This window comes from Zalophus californianus, chromosome 6 (genome assembly GCF_009762305.2).
Source record: "Zalophus californianus isolate mZalCal1 chromosome 6, mZalCal1.pri.v2, whole genome shotgun sequence".
Lineage (NCBI taxonomy): Eukaryota > Metazoa > Chordata > Mammalia > Carnivora > Otariidae > Zalophus > Zalophus californianus.
Genome location: NC_045600.1, coordinates 27,137,510 through 27,154,842, shown reverse-complemented (window position 1 = coordinate 27,154,842; position 17,333 = coordinate 27,137,510). Strand labels below are relative to the sequence as shown.

The window sequence follows — 17,333 nt, the reverse complement described above, 5'->3', positions numbered from 1 at the left end:
CTGTAGTGCGTATATATGGGAGGTGTGTGTCTGTGGGTTCTGGTAAGTCCCATGAGGGGCATCCTTCCCAAAGGGACCGCAGCCACCGGTTCCCCCTGGTGGGACGGGTGCAGGTCACTGACTGGCTGGCAGACTCCTTCCGTAGGAACACGACCAGGTCAGCCTTGGTGCTGTGGAAGGTGGTGGGGCGGCATTGGTGCAGAGGCCGCAGTGACTTTATGACCGTGAGACTTTCCAGAGCCTTTTCACTGAAATGTGGCCACAGGGTATCGTCCTCTAAAGCCACTCCACAGCACTTGTCATCTGTGGCCCTGGCCGGGACTATAGATGGGGCGCAGGCATTGCCCCCCTCCCCCCGCTCCGTTCCCCGCACAAAGCCTGGTTTGGGACACCCGCACGTGGCTAAGGGAGGAAGGCTCAGGGGCCACAGATGCACACAGACTCAGCTCAGCACGCGGCCCTGGCCTATTCTGTGGTCTTCAGTTCAGAGATGCCAAGCACAGTGCATTTTTTGCTGCTAGCTCTGGCAATTTAACCCAGAGTCCCCTTTAGGTGCTTTCCAACCCTGCAATTTCTCTTCAAGCCTGCAATTGTTCTGGTTGGAAAATGAAAAGCCCTCTCTGCCAGCAATTAATTTACCCAAATAAACAAGAATTCTGCTTTTCGTGACAAAGACGGTCCCTGAATGCCAATCTTCAGGCTGGCAGATTGCAATTTCCAGTGGGTGAAGCCAATGCTGTTACAGTTTGCAGGTGATTTATCGCGGAGGTTATGAGAAAAGGAGAAAATGCAGTCAGGAGGGAGTGGAGGAGTGTTGCCCAGTTCTCACCCTCATCTCTAACTAACTTCTCTGGCAACAAGTCTCATGCCCTTGACTGCCCCCCATGCCCCCCCCCCTTTTTCTTAAACCTCAGATGATTCTTGTTTTTCCATTCTGTTCTATTTGGCTTATTTCCAGCCCCTTCCTGACAAGGTTGCAGTGTAGCCGCCTGCTTCTAAGCCGCATCACTGCCCACTGGCACCCCCTAGCATTCGTGGTTTAGGACTCTTGTCTTGCTACCTTTTGCCAGTGGGTCTGGTGCCTTCATCCGATTGCTGCTTTGGGGGTGGTTGATTTGATACGTTCTAGACACAGTATCCGGAGTGCAGAGATGCAACCTTGATCTTTCCCCCTTCCCTGAACACCGATGGAACAGGCTCAGATGCATTGGAAAGGGTGGGGGCAGGCGTGGATCTGAGCTACAGAGCAGCTGGGAGGAATTTGTTCAGGTAGGCAGAGACGGGGTCTGGGGGTGGAGGCTCTGAGTGGCACCAGCCAGGGACCATTAGAGATGACATCGGGGGAGTTAAAAAGCAGCGATTAAGTCTGAGAACATTGTCTCCTTCATCTCAGCCCCTGCTGAGAATCAGTCCCGGTAATCACCACTTGGATCACCACTGCTGCTCCTGAGGTTCAGCTCACTCCTTTGTTAGGTAGATTATGAGGGAAGAGGAAGGACCTACCAGCCTTCTGCAGACACCTACTCTAACTAACTAACTTCCTGCTTCCTACCGCTGCCTACCTCTGAGAATTTTTCTCTTCCAGGCTTTGCAATTTGGATGGTTATCTTGGCCAAGGTTCGATCTACTCGGATCCCGGGGAATCCCTGGGCCAGACAGTGGGCAAGTATTGGCTGTGTATGGTTTCAGGGTGCCTCGTGTTAAAAACAGACACAGCCCTGTCCACAAGGTGCTCCCAGTTTCTCCTGGAGTCGAAGCAAACACAGGAGGTTGGACAATGGGAACATGCAGAGAAACTAGAGCCTAATTTCCTTAGAGGCAACACAGGAAGTTAAAGTCTCTTCTTTGTGCTTTCAGTTTGCAACTCAGTCTTGCTACCTCCCTATTGTCTCTCCCCCCCGCCCCACCCCAGTTCCATCCTGGAAGAGCTTGGACACAGCACCCCACGGAGCCTCTTTACTTAGATCTTCTCCAGAGAGATACAGAAATGGCCCCAACTCTCTCTCTGGAAGTGTGGGCAGGCAGAGCAACATTGATAATAAAATCCAGTTAACAATTTACAGACTGGCCCGAGAGTGAGTTGTTTCCTTTGGATTCAGTTCGGCACTTAACGGGCAACTACAGGACATGGTGCTCAGTCTTCACGGGAGTGGTGAGTGCTACAAAAACGCACGAGAAAAATCTTGCCTCCAAAGAGAATATCCCCCATACGTTTCTGATATTTGACTTACAAAACTTCAATCATTCAGAAGCCTTTGGAATATAGTACTTTGAGGTATTAGTGCTTCTCAGACGCCTTCACGGAACTACCGATAACGTCACTAATGTCTTCAAAATCTCACGCGTGTTTGGAATCATAAGAAATTTATATTCTACTCTGTATCAGTATTGGTTTCAATATAAAATGATCCTCCTCCTCCCCAACCCCACACTTATCAAAGTCTAGTTATAACTGAAGCAGTAGGAAAATGGGACAGTAATTCTGTCTTTTGTACCCCAGCACGTTATATGACATCCAAGATATACAAGTACCACCTGAGAATCAAGGTGGTAGATACTCAATACTGGTTTATTAATTCTCCTTCCATCCCAGGTCACCTCCCAGGTCCAACCTTGCTAGGTGTTTCCAGCCTCTGTTTTTCCTCCATTGGCCCCCCACTTCTAGAAGCTTTGAGCCTCCTAGTTCTGGAACATCCCATCCCTGGCTTACCTTCTTTTTGTGCCTCTCTCACGGGAGGCTCCCTGTTTGGTTCTGGTCCCTGTTCTTGTGTGTTGTATATTTGCTATTTGGACACTCAACCAAATTTAGGCCCAAGGCAAAAAGTGGCTAAAAAGCCATTTATCATTCCATTAATTCATTCAAAAAATATTATTGGCCACCTGCTCCTTGGACTGAGAGCTCTTTCAGACACTGGGAATGCAGTGATGAGTGAACTAGAAATGTTCTCTACTCCAGAGGGACAGACATTTAATCAAAGAATCAAAGAATTACAGTATGTAATTCTGAATTGTGCCATGAAGGGAGAGAGCAGGGGGCTCTGAGGCTGTAGAGCAAAGCCCTTGATCTGATCTGGGGGAGGTGGTCAGGGAAAGCTTCCTTTCAGTGGAAATGTAGAGGATGAACAGCGGTTAACCAAATGAATGCTAACCAAGTGAGAGGAGCATTTGGGACAGAGGTACCAGCATGTGTAAGAGTTGTGTGACTGAGGGAAGGCAGGACAGCCGGTGTGAGGAACTGAAAGGAGACCACTGTGGCTGGAGTGTGCACAGAAAGGAGAAGTGGGTCAGATAGGTTGGGAGTGGTGACCAGAACTCATGGTCAGGACATAACCACATGTGCTTAGTTAGTTCCAGGGTCAGTGAAGTAAGAAGAACTTTAAATAAAAACAAATCAACCAGCAGTTCGGGAGGAGGTCAATTCACTACAATAAACATTCCCCCAAATCTCAGAAGATGAAGGGCGGGGACATGTTGTGGAATGAATGTGAGAAGGATAGCTGACGGATGACCAGAGATCGAGAGTAGAGGGTTAGACATCTCCGTTTCCGGCCTGGCTCCCAAAAGACGCCTGACCTGGCTCTGCCTCTTCCAGACCGAATCACCCCCACTGTTCTTCCTTCTGGTTGCCATGGCATTCCGCACCTGTGACTGGCACTGTGCCACCGTATCTGTTATGGTTTGCTGCTTGCCTCTGCCACCAGACTCTGAGCTTCTTGAAGGCAGGGACCTTGCCTTACTCATTCTTTCATCCCCAAGGCCCATCACTGTGCCAGGCACAAAACACGGGGCTCAGGAAGTGTTGGCTGAAGGACAGCATGCTGTCTTGCCCATATAAACTCAACTAGACTGTGTGGTGATCAGGGTGATGGAGTGAGAGGTTGCCTAAGCCTTCTGTGCCCTCAGGACTAAGCAAACATTATGTGAGAGCCAGCTGCATTAAACATCTGTTTGGTGGCCAAATCTTAAACTTGTGCTTGTAGTGATCAAATCCAGGACCTTTCCTTGTGGATTTTTCTGTGGGTGTGTCCAGCTCATCAAGTCACAGAGAACGAGGCAGGGAAATCTGAAGGATAAATTGCTAGTCCTCCCCACTAGCCTATGATATTATTCTGAGCATGAGTAACTTTTGTATTTCCAAGCTACCCCATGCACACCCATCATTTCCTTTTGTTCCTGTACCACCTCTATGAGATATTCAACTAAAAAAGGCTAAATGATTCATCCAAGGTCATATGGCAAAGAGGCTTTTCTCCTACATTCATTCCGCTGCCTTATTCCCTACCCCAGCACTTTGCTTTACCCACCTTGCGAGGCGATGGTTCTCAGTCTCAGCCACAGTCTGGGAGATGCTCTGATAGCTCTTTGGGCCTTGTTCCTGCTGAGCAAGCATGGGCAAGCTCTGGTGGGAAGCCAAGGGAGGGAGTGCGGGGTTCTGCCAAAGGCTGCAGGGATTTAGCCAGAGAAGGGAGAGAGGTAGATAAGCCAGATCCGCTTTCTTTCACCCTTCCAGAGGCAAGCTGCTACAATGTGCAGCTACAGAGCCATCATCATGACCCAGACAGGAGAGCCAGGAGCAGTCAGGAGGTTTGCTGAATGGAACTGAAGACAGAAGCCAGACGGGGAGGGCAGCCATTTCCTCCTGAGCCCTGGGCCAGGGAGCCTGCAGGCTGGAGACAAGCTAGTGTTGTCAATGAGTCTTGGGCGTACATGACAGCTGGCTTCTACAAGATGTGAGCCCGAGTCCTGCTCTGCAGCAACCCACCCAGGATTGGGCACTATTGTGCCTTCTTCAGGAGAATGCAAGCAAATCAACCGTTACTCTTCCCGCCCCTTTGGAGACCAAAGCTCCGATAGAACTAAATGGTCAGATTCAAAACCTAAAAAATCATGACATTTTCCTGTATTAAAAAAATTCACTAAGTAACTGCTGAGTGCTGAGTTTTGGGCATTTACTTAAATGTGAAAGGGCAATCTCTGTTCTCAAGATGTTTACAGTCTAGTTAGGAAGGTAAGCTGACAGACAAAAATTATGCATAAAAAAGAATGTGGTTAAGCGTCCTAAAGAGAGAGGATTAGAATCTGCCTTAATGAAGGCAAACCACAGGGAGACCAGCAGAGGGAACATTAGTCTTGAATGGCACCTGGAATTACATTTGGAAGACAAATCCATGGCAAATGCCTATGATTCTGGCCATTGAGCCGTTTCCATGGCTGTAACCTTCTTTTCTTACCTGGGAGGATGATAATAATCAGGTACTTATTAGAGACGGGCACTGCACTGAGCCCTTCGCAGACACCACCTCAGGTCATCGGCAGAACCACACCAAGGTGGGTATTGTTATCCTATTTTACAGCTGTGGAGATGGAAGCCTTCAGAGGTCAAATAACTTCCCAAAGTCAATCCACGGGGAAGAGTTGGAGGGGGGATATAAACTCAGCTTGTATTTACAATTTTTAAATGTTATAGAAATCTATAGACAACTATGTTCCAAATGTGAAAATCTCCTCATGGATCCTGGGGAAACTGTTCAGTTATCCCTTGGGGCAGTGCACATGCTGGGTGGCCTCTCCCTCTCTTTCTCTGTCTCTCTCTGGTGCCAGCCTCCCTAGACTCTAAAGCTCCCCGGGAGGGACTGAGACCAACAGCTCCAGGCAGAAGGCAAGATTAGGAGAAAAAAAATAATCAAGACCACACATTTCGGAATTCCGGAGAAGCAGGTGAAAGTCCCCTGGGCCGAACACGTCTGAGACGGGTTCTAAATCAAATGTCTTCGTCCCAGTCTTAGTCCTGAGCCTCTCTGGACTCCAGGGAGGTTCCTCGCTCTCACGGGTGTGATTAGGCTCATCCGCTTGCCTGTGGTGCCGGAACTTCCCTTCAGTGTCTCCATGGATCATAAACTGTTGGTCTGACAGAGACTTTAGAGATTAACTAGCCCAGTCCCTTCAATTTTATACACCACACATTACCAGTAGTTATTGGCAGAGCCCCTAGGATGTTTTCTCTTTGTCTCAGAACCAGTCATCTTAGGGCCAAACACCGATGTCAGTTATTTCCCTTGATTGCAAAACTCAGAAAGGAATCTTGACTGTTGTGTGCATCCACCGAGACTCAGTCAATCCTCGCCTTTCCTGTTTTGTTCCATCTGCAGTACCTTCTGTGGTAGAGGCATGCTGGGGGTGGGGAGGGGGCAGAGAGCAGAGCGGCGCGTTTCTCCAGTGCTGACAGCAGACCCTGCTCTTGCTGCCCAGCCTTCTGCTTCCTCACCGGAACGCCCAGCACCTCTGCCACATTCAAGGCCAGGAGCCATCCATTTTGTCTGCCAGGCTCCTTATCGGCCTGACCCACCCGCAGCCAGAGCTCAGCTCCTTTCACCTGCTGGCTGCTTATCTGGGACATAGGATGTGTGGAGAACGGGCTGCCATGCAGACAGGAGCCAAGACTTTCCTTCGCAGAGCCCCTGCAGATGAAGGTCACGGCCCTGGCATGCTAGGTCTGCCCCAAGGTCTCATGCCCTTCCTCTCCACTTGGGATAGGGCGTGCCCCTGCTCTGTGGCTACCAGGGGGCGGCACACAGAGAACAGGTGGGGATGCCTGCAGAAAGTGTGCGAAGTCGCTGCTTTTCTGTCCCGGTGGCAAGGAGCTAGCCACCCTCACGCACCTTGCTCATCCTCTTGCAGGACCCTCAAGCGCCTCTGCAGCCTATCTCCTACGCTCCACCCTGCACCCTGCCCTCCACTCCTTTTTAGGAACCAAACCCCTGGTTTGGAGAGCATGGTAGGTTCCCATAGCAATGGGCCTTTTAGCTGTTTCCATGGCAACCAACACCCAGACCATTTAGTTGCTAGTCAACTGACAGCTGTAAGTGAATAGGCTTCAGTTTGGAATCTGAGGGATGGGCCAGGGGATTCTCTTCATAGAAAAAGACCCAACCACCCAAAATGACTCAGCTCTTCTAAGGATGATATTAGGCAATATCTGTGGAGAGCCCATGCCACCTTCTACCTCAGGTCACACAACAATGCCCCTCCCCTTCCCAGCACACACACACACACACACGCACGCACACTCAACTGAGTACCCCACGCTTTTAAATCTTCCAAGCTCTGTTTCCAGTTCTGTCTCCTTCCAAAGGGCCCTTGGGAGAAACACTTGTTCAAGATGACTAGCACCTCAGTGACCTATCTCACACATAACCCTTTCCTCTGATCAGTGTTCTTCCTGTGAACCGTGACCTTGTCCTCATACGAACCATTTCCCTCCCCAGATCCAACTGTAGTGTTTATTAAATAATTATCCTCAGTAAGCAACCCAGTCATTTAAGCAGTATTTGCTTTTTGGATTATCAGACCTGAATGGCTAATCCTAGATCAGCTTCCCTTGGCCTGGACCTCACCTATCAAGTCACTTTTCCTACGTCCATGGGTTTTCTCGGAGAACAGACTTTTATCAACCTTTGCAAAGCATAATTAAGATCAATCTTAATTGTTTCTTTTAAAAAATCAACTAAGATCTCAAAACCAAATGTACAGGCTTGGAAATTACTCCATGCTTATTGCTTTTTATTAACCCGAAGACCTGACTAAATGTCAGCCCTCCCACCTAACCCTCTCCCAAACTGGAGATACTGGATATCGGGTTCCTTTTATTCTGTAAGCAGGGGTGCTCCTCATGCTTTTTTGATGACCGGAGTCTGGGATTGTTCTGCCCTGGAATTCATGCAAGAGAGGAGCTGTGTCTGAGCCTCCACGGCTTGCTCAGTGGACTAGAAAAGTATGAGACTGTCATTGGAAAGAGCATGACCTTTTTTATGTAGCCTAAGTTTCAGTGCTTCTCAATGCTTTGATGACTCAGGGGGCGCCTATGAACTGTCTGTACAGAAGGCGACCTTTCAAACTAACGCCCCCATGGGAGCACTACCTAGCTCACACGGCGGGCGCTGTGTAGCCTCACAGTGGCTGGTAAACAGTTATAAGCTGTTGCATGACCTTCCTGCTCCGACTGAAGGGTAGATGCTATCTTTAACATATGAGGGCACAAGTACGGAATGCAGGGCAGGCCGCTGTGAGCCTCGAACGCGCTCAGTGACAGGAGCAGTCTTCTGGGGGTAGGGAGAAAGCCGGCACACATGAGAACTGAGCGTTTCCAGGCATCTCAAAAAGTTCCATGCAGAGGATGGGCTCATTTTTCTGAGGTGACGTATCATCACACATCCGATTGAACCTTCTGATTTTCCTGCTATTTCTAGATAAGAAACAAGGTCTACCTCCTAGAATAATAGCTAACATCTACCAACTGTGTACTATGGGCTGGGGGGCATTCTAAGTGTTTTACACACATCAACCTGTTTAGGCCCCGCAGCCCTGCTGTTTATTATCCCTATTTAACAGGTAAGGAAACAGAAGCAGAGAGGTTAAGGGATTTGCAGACTGCACTGGTAGGTAGTCCTATGAATTGGTGAAGCCAGGATCCAACTACCAGCAGTCTGAAGTCAGAAACCACAGTAGTTACCCTTCTCTGGAGTCATCCAAGTCTGACAGACCTAGGGCCCGTCATGGTGAGACTCAGGAATGGGCTGACCCTCTAGACACAACGTGAGAGGATACACAAAGTATCTCAGCTAAAGAGGACAGTGGTTGAATGGCTCTAGGAATTAACTAGGAAGGCTTGGCTGCTGCTAACTTTATTCCTGATCTATGGCTGTCCCCTGGTGGTTTTCCTGGGAAACTCACGAGCCAAGGAACTCCAAGGCTCTAGTGAAGTTAGTGGGATGAAATGAACTGGACCAAATGACTTACTTGCTGCATAAGCACCCCAATCTAAAAGGGATGGCCTTTCAAAGTCCACATTCCCCAACTCACCCATGAATAGGGCCGTAATACTTGTGACTGCTAAAAGCTGACTGACAGTACAGATGAAAACAAGCAGCAAAATACATGCCCCACGATTGTATTTGCACTTCAAAAGCAGTAAACTCCAAGATTTAATTAACTTGGCTAGCCATTATTTGCCACAACTTCACATTTCATTTTTAAGCTTCTGGGCTTTCCTCATGGTTAAGGCTCCCAAAAGACTACTATGCTTCATGCCAACTTGCAACCTCTTACAACTCTGCCCCCCCACCCCGCCCCCAATTTAGTTCCCTTGACCTTTCGGATGTTATTCAACTAGGTGGTATTTGCTTTCACTGCTTCTCTCAAGCACACCTGCTGGTGGTAAGAGTATGCAAAATAGAGCAAAACGATAATGTCATTTTGTATAAAATAGATGGGTAAAGTCTAATTGGGCGAAGAAGGAAGAAAGGGCAGTGTCTGAAAGAGCCATGTCTTTCCCGCATTCCGGGATCATGGGACCGGGAGTCCGTCTTCCACAGATCTGGGGGAAAACACTCTGAAAGAAGCAGGTGACCACCACCAACATGCAGAAGACAAGACTGCCAAGTTTTATTTATTTCAAAAGGACATTTCCAGGTGCATAAAGAGGCCACAAGTTGTTAAAAAAAAAAAAATCAAACATCTGCTAATCAAGTGCTACATTTAATGAAAACCACCTAAGGAGAAAAGGAGACAGGAGATCACTGTAGAGGACCGGCCGCTCCGAGGCGGGTTTCTGTGGCGGACCACCTCCCCTCCACCGAGATGCTGGGCACCACTGGACAGCAGGTCACTGTCGTCGAAGCGGCGGAGCTGGAGCTGCTGGCCCAATGCACTGAACTCTAGGAGGCACTTGGAGATGAACTTGCAGATGTAATATCCCAGGAGGTGGGGGAGGTCTGGGACCCATCCTCTGCTGCCAGGGCCGATAACCCGAGGGCAAGTTATCCAATAGCCCTACGCAGCCTCATTCGGGTCCTGACCGGCTGGACCCTCCTTATTCCAACAGCAAAAAACACTGAAGACAATTCAATCCATGCCTATCCCTCCCTCTCTCTTCTTTCCTCCAACCCTTCACAAAAGATATTACAAGGGCAATAGTTCTGAGCTCTCAGGAAACAGGGTCTGGAACCTTCTGGAGGTTGAGAGGCATAAAACAGTGGTGTAGAAATTCCTTTCATCTTATGGCACTGATTTAGGTTAGACTGGATTTCTCCTGTGCTCTCTCACCCCCAGACGGACATACTGGCAGCAAAAGATCTAGCCTTCAATCTGCACTGGGATTTCCCAGCAGAAGAGACGCTGGTCTTTGTCTCCCAGGAGCTCCCACTGAACCACCAGTTTTATCTGGAGAAAGAGAAAAAGAATTGGGAAAAATGAAAGCAGGACCTCGCCTCGATCCAGAACAGGTTTAACTATGAATCCTAATACCAAACTGCCTAATTCCTCAGCTCTTTCTTCTTAAATCACACTATCATGAAGGCTGCCTGGGATGGGGGCCCACCTGTGGCCTTAAGCTCAGAAGAGCAAACCAAGTCACATCTGTGATTCGGTGTTCACTGCACCACATACTCACCTCATTAGCTCCTCAGATATAATTTCTAAAGCATTCTTTTCCCTCTTAGATCAATGGTACAAAATGAAGCCTTACACAGGAGAGAATTTTACATTTGAACAATCTCTTATGTGTTTGGCAATCTGATCCAGCTTTTTCCAAGCATAACCACTTAAGAGCAGAGAGTAGAATGTCAGATTCATAGGCATAACAAAATACCTTGTTACTGGTACTGAAGATGTCAACACACAAAGGATGTCCCTAGAAGTTTATGACTGTATGAATAATTTCTGGAACAATAATGCTTTGTAGCAATATAGCTTCAGTTATACCTTCCTGGAGCTGTGTGTTTTTTTTTTTTTTTAATAATACACCTCATTAGAAATCTCTGCTTTGATCTGTTATACTATGAACTGCGCCTTCTAATTCTTAATAAATCACCAATAATTTTCCAGTCCTTTCTTATGTAGACAGCTGCTTGTTATTAGTTAACTACCTCTAATTTGTACTCAAATGTTTCTTTACAACACATTTGAATGACCGGGATACCTGGTTTCTCGAACCTTTTAAGTCTTTCAAGACTAGTACACATTGGGGCGCCTGCGTGGCTCAGTCATTAAGCGTTCAGCTCAGGTCATGATCCCAGAGTCCTGGGATTGAGCCCCTGCATCAGGCTCCCTGCTCAGCAGAGAGCCTGCTTCTCCCTCTCCCACTCCCCCTGCTTGTGTTCCCTCTCTTCTGTCTCTCTCTCTCTCTGTCAAATAAATAAATAAAATCTTTAAAAAAAGAGTAGTATATATTAACTGTTTCACTTAGTGCTTAAATTAACGTAGTTTAAGCCGTTTTTCAAATGAAATGTAATTCACTTAACAATAGCTACCATATATGAAGTGCCTACTACATGGCAGGCCCTAATTAGACATTCCATATAAGTGACCAGAGACTCAGAAATGCCAGTGATTTTATGGATACCCTGCAAATTAATCTACAAACCTGTTCTTGACCTGTAGGGTCTCCGACACCCCTTAAACACAGATACCCTCTATTAGAGTCTCTTTGCAATGTTCTTTAATGACTTGCTATTTCTAGAAAATAAATGGCCAGGTTGCTCCTGGGTTCTCCTTAATTTCCTTTCAAAACAATGCAGCTTGTTTTCCTTTATGGAAAACAAGGAATCCCTTTACTTCCTCCATTCTTACCAGGATTCCTATCTTTAATATACGCCCATTCCAACAGCTTCTGCCTCACAAGTGTCTGGTAGAAAAAGAAGTAGGTATAGCAGGGTGAGTCAGAGGGGAAGGTAGGGGCTGGAGATGGATGCAGGGGAGAAAGAAGTGTGTGGAAAAAGTGACCTCTCTGCTCTGGAGCTGGGACATTACTGCTCTCTTAAGAGATTAATGGAGAAACCAGAATTTTTTGGTAACAACTTGACATCTTGACTATTTGATACCTGCCTAAAATCTTTTAACAGTGCACAGGTTTTGGGGGTCACAAGGCCTGGCTCTAGATCTAGATGTAATATTTCTGAGCCTATTGCTTAACATCGGAGGCTCAAATTTTGTCATTCACAAAACAGACATAATATTGCCTCAGCAAAGGGTGGTCATGAGGATCCAGGGAAACACTGTATATCAAAATGGCATCAAGAGGTGACAAAGAACAGAGGGGCATGGTGAAAATTATCTGTCCTACCTCAGGATTCCTAACACTCCAACTCATCTCCTCCTCCTCAGCCCCCAAGCTTCTGCTTCTTCATCACAGAGAGATGAAGGACTCCGACCGCAATCTTTTCTTTCTGCCCCCTCTCCTCAGATTTCTCATCTAGTCATAGGCCTTCAGCATCCTGAACGACAAGGTCACTTACAGTGGGGTACTCATTCTTCACTGGTAGTTTATTCAGGTAGCTGTAGGTCTTGTCTTTTTGGATGGGGCAGTTGATTCCACTCTTGCAACCATCAGCCTCAGGAATGGGAAAGGGCACCGGGACACCCAACACGATGCCGTGCACCACGGCTTTGCTACTTTGAGACGGAATATCTAAGAGGAACGAAAGAGAACACATAGTGAAGGGAACAGCCTATACTAAACCCTAAGTAAAAAATTCAGGTATGTTCCCAAACGACGGCATTGCTAGGAAACAAATCATAAAGTTTGTACTTCTTAATTCCTAGAGTCTATTTCTCTTCGTAGTTATGCTTAAGACCTCTGTGAATGCTACAGAATAAGTATTCACTCCAAAAAAAAAAAAAAAGCAACCGAGAGGGTTATTTTCTTTGCTCTCACCCCCACCTTGCTCTTCATCGTCTTTCGGTTTCTAAGGAGAATCAGAGCTACATAAATAACCTTATCCAACAGAGTGAGTTTTTTGGCAGTAAACTTTCTATTTGTTAATTATATCAGCTTCTGTCAAAGTGTACAGGGTATCTTACAGAGTTTTAGAAGACTGGTTTCTGAATTCTCAAATGACCTGCCCACAGGATTCCATTAGAAATTAAGAACAAAATGGAAACGAATTTCCACAGAAATGCCATGGGCTGTAACAGTAAGAGATAACCCTTTAGAAACTGGCTAAGATTAGAAAGAAGAGGTACATTTCTTGCTATCCCTCTACCCTCCATATCACAAGATGGGCAGGGGGAATAAATACAATAAAATTAGGGCAACTAGGGTTATGAGCTATTAGGTTATCCTGCAGATCCAGAATATTGGCTGTTTGTTTCTTTCCGGTTTGGGGATTACTTTTGTTTAGAAGGCACATTTTTGGTTTGGGACAGTAGAGGTGGCAGGGTATCATCCAGGAGAGAGAAAACAACTCTAGTATTTAGAGTTGTCTTTAGGCTTAAGAACAGAAGATGACAGGAACTTTGAGATTTCTTATTGGACTGCCCCGTCTAGTTCCACAGGATAGAAAGTAAGGAAAGGATTCATGGTAGATGCCCTTTCTAGAAATGAGGCTCAGATTTTTTCTTGGGTCCCAAATGGATTCCTTAAACCTTACAAAAGGTAAGTCTGAGCTTTGCACAGTTTGGAAGGGAGGTCACAGACGTCCTGACTGCACTGCCCCTACCGCACATCCCCACACATTCCAATACTTGAGACTGTTGTTAGGCTTTAAGATAAACTTGAAGGCAAGAGCCACTTTTACTCACTACTGGTGAAGGTGACATTGACACTGTAAGACTGGCCTTTGTGCAGTTTGCAGGGCTGGGTGGGGCATGGGTTCACATTCAGTTCCTTTATAACTCCAAGCCCAGAACCTGTTAAAAAAAAAAAAAAGAAAAATGAATTGGAATAGGAGGGAAAATAAACCACCTATGCTGTTGCCTACCTAATGGGAAGGTGCTCTGCTCTCCAAGAAACTCTTCGTATCTGATGGCTGAGAATGAATAAAATCAGTTAAGTATAAAAAGCCAGCTCCACTGCTCTAGATCCTGGGAGGGCTACACCAGGGAAAGTCATCCCCACCCCTCCTCCCATCCCCCTGTAGGATTTAAAGCAGCACACACATGGCACAAGTGATGGTTCAAGCCTCAGGCCTGCCCTATCCACCTAGACTCTTGAGACTGGCTGCTCCTGAACTGCCCCCCACCCCAATGTCCTTCAGATCCTGTCCTGGTTTTGCTCCAAACTGGTGGTCGACCAGCTTTGTATACCCCTACCAGTGAAAGCAATTTTAAGAATGCATCTGCAGTATACAGGCTTACACTCCACTGTGGAAACAGGTGTTCTTCAAAATAAGTGTCTCTGAGACCGGGTGTGTGTCTTTGCAGTCTAAACAAAGACAAAAGTGCTGTTTGTTCCCAATAAATGCTTGACCTAAACAGGTTAAGTAAAATTTTTAAAAATCCCACTGCCTCATCCAGGCCCCTGAAACTGGACAGCTGAATGGAGAGATTGCAGGCAAATTGCCTGTTAACACCACCTATGCCATGGAAAGCTTTTTTTTCCCCCCCCAGAGATTTTATTTATTTATTTGAGAGAGAGAGAGAGAGAGCACAAACAAGGGGAACAGCAGGCAGAGGGAGAGGGAGAGGGAGAAGCAGGCTCCCTGTTGATGCTTGACCCCAGGACCCTGGAATCATGACCCAAGCTGAAGGCAGATGCCCAGCCGAGCTACCCTGGTGGCCCCCCCCTCCCCCCAAGGAAAGCTGAAGCTCAGCCATCATGGCTAAGAGGTAGGCTCTGGGACCTGACACCTGGGTTTGCAATCTCACGGGCTCCATGACTTACTGAGAAACCTCAAAACAAGATACTTCACCCCTCTGGGGAAAATAACAGTGACTGCCTCATAGGGTAAGTGAGTAACACACTTATAGCTCTTACATAAGTGTTTGCAACATAGTAGTGCTATGTTCATTTTATTGTAACAAGTAAGTGTTCATTTTATTACCATCACATGGGATTCAGTCCTCGAATTTAGTCTAGAACAGTTGCTCCTGGGTGGGTTGGCAAGTTCCTTTTTGACACAAAAGGTGGGCCTCTCCTTTGCAGTCACCAGGTTAGCTTAGCCTATAGGATATGAAGAGAAGCTCATGTAGATGCACTTGGCTTTTTCGGCCTGTCCCTGCTCTTGGGTGGGGCAGTTTCATCATACAGACCAATACTGCTCCAGCTAGGTCTGTAAGTAAGAACTTGCTGTCCCTCATCCGCAGCATGCTTCTCCATCATGGGCAAAGTTCTCAAAATACACCTGCAAGAATTCTCTTCTTCAAGCACTGTCTTCCACTGTCCTATCTTCTACAGACAGGAAAAAAAAAATCTGGAACTTGAATCAACAACCTACTGAAAATCAGTGCTTACGCTAGAGCTTTCAACATCCACTTCTACCTGCTTCTTTCCAGGCTGGGTCACGTGATCTAGTAGGGCCTGAGGAAAGGGTAGTACTTGTAGCTCCCTCATCCAGTTGTACTGAGAAGAGGTGCTTGGACTTCCAATGTCCACAGAACAAACTCCTCAGTCCTAACTGGCAAAAACAGCAAAACCAGTTTGCTTGGGCCCATTGCTTACTTGAGGAAATACCACTCCAGGGGAAAGGGTCGGTGGTAAAGTGGCACTCAACTCGAAAACCCTTTGATGTGGGCGCTGAAGTTTTTACATTGTTATTTCCCAATTCAGAAGTCAATTGAAAATCTGTAACTGAAACCACCCCTCCCTTAAGAAGTTCTTGCCATAGGTGGACATCTACTTTTTTCAAATGAGTAGAACAGCATCTGGATTTGCTTTCCATAGTTGTTGTTGTTGTTGTTGTTGTAATGTTAATGTTACCACTGAAACCCAAAGTGGTTCACAAGCCCCCACTAATTTCCTACTCCTTACTAGCTGTGAGAACTTGGAAAGTTACTCCATGTGCCTGATTCCTCATCTGTAAAACAGATCCTGAGGGTTGAACGAGTTAATAAAGTTAATATAATATACTCATCCAAATTTGGCCACTAAGTTTAATGGAGGGAAAGGCAGTAATTTGAAGTGATAATATCATCTTTCAAGTGCCAGCAATTTAGTGGAACAGCATTTGTTAAGTATTAAGAGGCCAGCAGTCTTTACTCCTTAATCAATCCTGTCCCCTCGCCTAACTTTGCTTTTGCCTCAACATGAATTTTGATGATATAGTGGAGAGTATTTATTCCCTCATTTACTTTTTCAACAAATATTTATTGAGCAGTTACTATCACCTGGGCACTAGATATAAAGGATCAAACTAATTCTCGTTCCCATTTTGCTGGGTGACTTTGGGTAATTTATCCAACATCTCTGGAATTCAATGATTGACTCCAGGATCTCCAAGCTTCCTTCCAGCTCACTGATTCTATCAAATGTCTTCTTTCATTTACCATTGCACCTTTTCACTTCAGGAAAGTTCTGCTCGAACGAATAATTCCATAGACTTGACTCACTATTTCGTATCCGCCCCTCCCCCATTGTATTTCCCAACAAAGATCCCTACCACAGCGGCAAGGGGAGGTTATGTGTCACAAGCTGTGACCAGCAACACGAGTTTTATATGTAGGAGGAAACAGTGATTAAGGATCACAAAATTATATAGCCCAAAGGAAGTGGTAATGGAGTAAATCATGAAAAGGAGAATTGACTTTTGACTTGTCAGCAAAAGGGAAATTAAAAATAAAAGCAAACGGCGCGTGGGGAGGGAGAGATCATCCAAGATACGAGGCATATATAAAAAGAAGTTCTGCGCCCCACCGCTCACGCCCCGCGCAGCGTTGGGACCTTCAGTTGTCTGCTCTACAAACTTTAGGAAACTTCAGCAAAAGGCCCAGCTCTAGGAAATGTCCAGGGACCCCAACCACGCGTCTCAGGAACGAGACAAAGTTGTGTGCCGTTGGGTTTCGCCGCCCGCACCTTCTCCCCGACCCCTGCCCACTCCAGCCCACTCCACGTCGAGTCCGCGGCTGAGCCTGGCCGCCCGCGGGACCCGCCCAACCTAGCGGGGGGTCTCGGCGCGGGGCTCCCGTGGGGGCCCCTGCAGAAGGCGCGGGAATCTCGGGCAGGTTCGGGCTCACCGCAGTCCTTGAAATGCACCGGCTCCGCCAGGGCGGAGGCGCCGAGCGCCAGGAGCAGGAACGCGGCGACCAAGAAACGCATCGCAGCTAAACAGGTTCCCAGCGCGAGGAAGGAAGAAGCGACCGCCTCAGTCACAAGATAAACTTGCCGGGGCGGGCCGGGGGAGGAGCTCGGTCAGGCCACTCGTCACCAGCAACCAGGGCTGGGCCTGCCCGCGCCCCGCCCCCCGGTCCGGCGACCCAAGCTCGGCTCGGTCCCGCCCAGACGCCAGCTTTCTCCGCCCATCTTGTCCGCTCCGCGGCCCCGCAGGCTTGGATCCATCTCCGCCCCGCCCCCTCCTTTCTCCGGCGCTCCGCGGGGTTTTGTTGGTTCGCCCTCACTTCCGTAA

At 47.3% G+C, this 17,333-nt stretch overlaps 1 protein-coding gene across 1 annotated transcript; it reads right to left on the bottom strand.

Annotated features, from left to right (window-relative positions):
• Positions 1-9,417: 9,417 nt before the first annotated feature.
• Positions 9,418-17,123, bottom strand: NPC2 (NPC intracellular cholesterol transporter 2). Its single transcript, XM_027572231.1, has 4 exons — positions 16,945-17,123; positions 13,576-13,683; positions 12,291-12,463; positions 9,418-10,218 (listed from the first exon to the last, which is right to left on the bottom strand). The coding sequence occupies exons 1-4, from the start codon at positions 17,024-17,026 to the stop codon at positions 10,132-10,134; spliced, it is 450 nt and encodes a 149-aa protein (XP_027428032.1). The 5' UTR covers positions 17,027-17,123; the 3' UTR covers positions 9,418-10,131.
• Positions 17,124-17,333: the final 210 nt, after the last annotated feature.